The sequence below is a fragment of the Stomoxys calcitrans genome, chromosome 2 (genome assembly GCF_963082655.1).
Source record: "Stomoxys calcitrans chromosome 2, idStoCalc2.1, whole genome shotgun sequence".
Taxonomy (NCBI): domain Eukaryota; kingdom Metazoa; phylum Arthropoda; class Insecta; order Diptera; family Muscidae; genus Stomoxys; species Stomoxys calcitrans.
In genome coordinates this window covers 233,667,744-233,671,880 of record NC_081553.1, presented here as the reverse complement: position 1 = coordinate 233,671,880, position 4,137 = coordinate 233,667,744, and the positions used below count along the sequence as shown (strand labels likewise).

Genomic DNA, 4,137 nt, shown 5'->3' with positions numbered 1-4,137 from the left:
AAAGACCAATATTTTGTTTTCCTTCATATCGGACATAGCTGCTAAGATGTCATAAATGGTGTATTTGTCACTGGACTTGACATAATTAGTTTAATATTTTTATCCGAGGTGGTGGATACTCAAAGTTCGGCCCGGCCAAACTAAATGCGTTTCTACTTGTTGTTCTTAACATAAGTCTCCGTGGATTTGTAAATGGCCCACTGGTGTAAGCTAATGGCATACCTGTTGATGGTCGTCACAGCCATTTAACGAGCTCCAAGTCAAAAATATATTTGTTTTCTTTTTCTGTTTTGGCTCACGTGCTGAGTTGCCGGCGACAGAACTCTGTCACAGTATGAGTTGTTACACAATGGAGCGTGTTTATCACCTCATGCCCGGTGCTTAATGGAAGGGCAACAATGGAGAACAATTTTACGGTATATTTATTATGAATGTACCAAATAGTAGAAGTAGAGGACAGAATAAGAACATATTTCCTTTTTTTTTGTTAAGAATTTTGTGACGCATGTGTCTAGAAAAATTTCATTTACTGCGAATTTGCACAACGTGCCTTCTTACGTTTTGCTCCAGTCCACCTGCATAATGTAGTTGAGTCTTCTCTTCTGCTTGGCTGACAATTGAAAGTAATGCTGGTGTGTATGATCTACATTAGGCCGCGTGTGCAATGGTGGCCATAATGATGTTATGGCCATAACTCTGGAAGTCAATGAAATTCATGTTAATGTCATTGCTAGATGAGGGCAATCAAGCACCACTACTAGCGCACTTACCGTACAAAGCAAATGGCATCAAATGTCGTGGGTTGATGATTTATCATTTCTTGAATTTCCAACTGCATTTGTTGTTCAGATAGTTTCTTGGTTAGGCGATAACGTTCCCGGCATATCAAATGGCTGAAATTAAGAGAAGAAAACAAAGATACAATAAATGAATTTGTCGCAAGGAATTCGTGAAACTTTTGAATTTTTGATATAATTTGAGTAATTTGTCCTGGTTGTTGTCACTTACTATGGCGTCCTTAATTGACTAAAACTGGGAGCATTACTGTGCTCACACTGACTTTTGAATTGCTTTAATATGGAATCTCGGGAATCTCTCAATATAATGCGAATTTCTTCGACACTTAGACTTTGCTTGGATCCAATGTATCGATCAATAGTCGATTGAGTCACATAATCTGCATTGGGAATTTTTCCTAGATCATATGCAATGGAATCCAGACTTTTTGCTTCCCCCACATTGAAATGCTCATTTGACAATTGTTTGGTTTCCTTCTTTAAAGACTCAATATCTTCATCGAGTTGTTCGTTAGATGACTGATTTCTTTCCATTACAACTATTTTCCACTATTGGTTTGAAGATATTCAATATGAATGGAGGTTATTAAAGAAATGGTAATTTATTCAACAACTAATTGATAGTTTAATAAATGTCACAATTTTGTTAATGTTGATTTTTATATCCTCCACCATAGGATGGGGGTATACTGATTTCGTCATTCTGTTTGTAACGCCTCGATATATGGGCCTGAGACCCCATAAAGTATATATATTCTTGATCGTCATGTCATTTTAAGTCGATCTAGCCATGTTCGTCTTTCCGTCCATCCGTCCGTCCGTTTGTCTGTCGAAAGCACACTAACTTTCGAAGAAGTAAAGCCAGCCGCTTGATTTTGATTTGATTTTCCACAAATACTTTTTATAAGTGTAGGTCGGTTGGGATTGAAAATGGGCCAAATCGGTCCATGTTTTGATATAGCTGCCATATAAACCGATCTTGGGTTTTGACTTTTTGAACCTCTAGAGGGCGCAATTGTCATCCGATTTGACTGAAATTTTGCTTATGGTGTTTTGGTATCACTTCTAACAACTGTGCTAAGTATTGTTCAAATAGGTTCATAATCTGGTATAGCTGTCATATAAACCGATCTTGGATCTTGACTTCTTGAGCCAATAGAGCGAGCAATTATCATCCGATTTGGCTGAAATTTTGTACAACGGCTTCTCTCATGACATTCAACATACGTGTCTAATATGGTCTGAATCGATCAATAGCTAGATACAGCTCCCATATAAACATATCTCCCGATTTTGCTTCTTGAGCCCCAACAAGGCGCAATTCTTATCCTAATGAATTGAAATATTTCACAATGACTTCTACAATGTTCAGCATTCATTTATGGCCCGAATCGGACTATAACTTGATACAGCTCCAATAGCAAAACAGTTCTTTTTCAATATTCTTTGTTTGCCTAAAAAGTGATACCGCGCATAGAACTCGACAAATGCGATCCATGGTGGACGGTATATTAGATACGGTCCTGCCGAACTTAGCACAATCTTACTTGTTTTCAACTTATTTGGTTGAAATTTGACCCAAAAACTTATCTTATGACTTACAACATCAGTGCCAAATTTTATACGAATTGGTCAATATGGTGAATTGGTAAATATGGTGAATGAGTCAATATGGTGACAATCAATTCCCGATTTGATTGCTACAAAATAATTCAACTACAAACTCAGTTAATACAGTAAATTTTTAACGGAATCCGTGGTGGTGGGTGCCCAAGAAATGGCCTGGGCGAACTTCACGTTTTTATACCCACCACCGAAGGATGGGGGTATATTCATTTAGTCATTCCGTTTGCAACACATCGAAATATCCATTGCCGACCTTATAAAGTATATATAATCTTGATCAGCGCAAAAATCTATGACAATCTAGCCATGTCCATCCGTCTGTCTGTTGAAGTCACGCTACAGTCTTTAAAAATAGAGATATTGAGCTTTTTTGTCCATAAGCAAGTTTATTTCGAAGATGGGCTATATCGAACTATATCTTGACATATCCCCCGTATATACCGATCCGCTGATTTCGGGTTTTAGACCCATAAAAGCCACATTTATTATCCGAATTTGCTGAAATTTGGGACAAGGGTTGTGATAGGCCCTTCGACATCCGTCTTCAATTTGGCCCTGATCAGTGCAGATATGGATATAGCCGCCATATCGACCGATCTCTTGATTTTAGGTTTTGGGTCCACTAAAGGCGCATTTATTGAGCGATTTCGCCGGAATTTGGGATAGCGAGTAGGGTAAGGCCCCTCGACACATGGATAAGCTGCCATATAGACCGATCTCTCTATTCAAGGTTTTGGGTCCATAAAAGGCGAATTTGTTTTCCGATGTCACCGGATTTCGAGACATTGAGTTGTGTGAGGCCCCTCGACATCTTTCTGCAATATGACCCTGATCAGTCCACATTTGGATATAGCTGTCATATTCACCGATCTCTCGATTTAAAGTTTTGGGCCCATAAAGACGAATTTATTGTATGATGTCACCGAAATTTGGGACAGTGAGTTGTTTTAGGCCGTTCGACATTCATCTTCAGTTTGGCTCAGATCGGTCCAGATTTGGATAAAGCTGTCATATAGACCGATCTCTCTATTAAAGGTTTGGGGCCCATAAAAGACGCATTTATTATCCGATGTCGCCGGAATTCGGGACATTAAGTTGTGTAAGGCTCCTCGAAATCTTTCTGCATTATGACTCATATCGGTTCAGATTTGGATATATGTGCCATATAGACCGATCTCTCGATTTTAGGTCTTGGGGTCACAAATGGCGCATTTATCGTCCGATTTTGCCGAAATGTGGGACAGTGAGTTGTGTTAGTCCCTTCCACATCCCTCTTTAATTTGGCTCAGATAGGTTAAAATTTGAATATACCTGCCATATAGACCGATCTCTCGATTTAAAGTCATGGCCCCATAAAAGGCATATTTATAATCCGATTTCGCTAAAAATTTTGATTCAGTGGCCTTTCGACATTGGTGTCGTATATATTTCAGATCGGTCTATATTTGGATATTTCTATCAAACAGACCAATATTTTATTCTACAAAATTGAAAAATTGACTCAATATCAATGTCGAATTTGGTCCAAATCGGACCATATTTTGATAAAGCTGCGATGGGAGCATCAATTATGAATTTTTTACCGGATTATGTCAAAAGGTGGTTTACATATATACCGTAGGTGTTGGGGATCCAAAGTTCGGCCCGGCCATGTCGAATTTGGTCCAAATCGGACCATATTTCGCTATAGCTGTGATGGGGGCATAAATTATTC

The 4,137-nt window shown here is 38.7% G+C and overlaps 1 protein-coding gene across 1 annotated transcript; it reads right to left on the bottom strand.

Moving 5' to 3' along the window:
- Positions 1–404: 404 nt before the first annotated feature.
- On the bottom strand, positions 405–1,436 carry LOC106095615 (uncharacterized). Its single transcript, XM_013262859.2, has 3 exons — positions 1,009–1,436; positions 771–893; positions 405–696 (listed from the first exon to the last, which is right to left on the bottom strand). The coding sequence occupies exons 1-3, from the start codon at positions 1,329–1,331 to the stop codon at positions 555–557; spliced, it is 588 nt and encodes a 195-aa protein (XP_013118313.2). The 5' UTR covers positions 1,332–1,436; the 3' UTR covers positions 405–554.
- Positions 1,437–4,137: the final 2,701 nt, after the last annotated feature.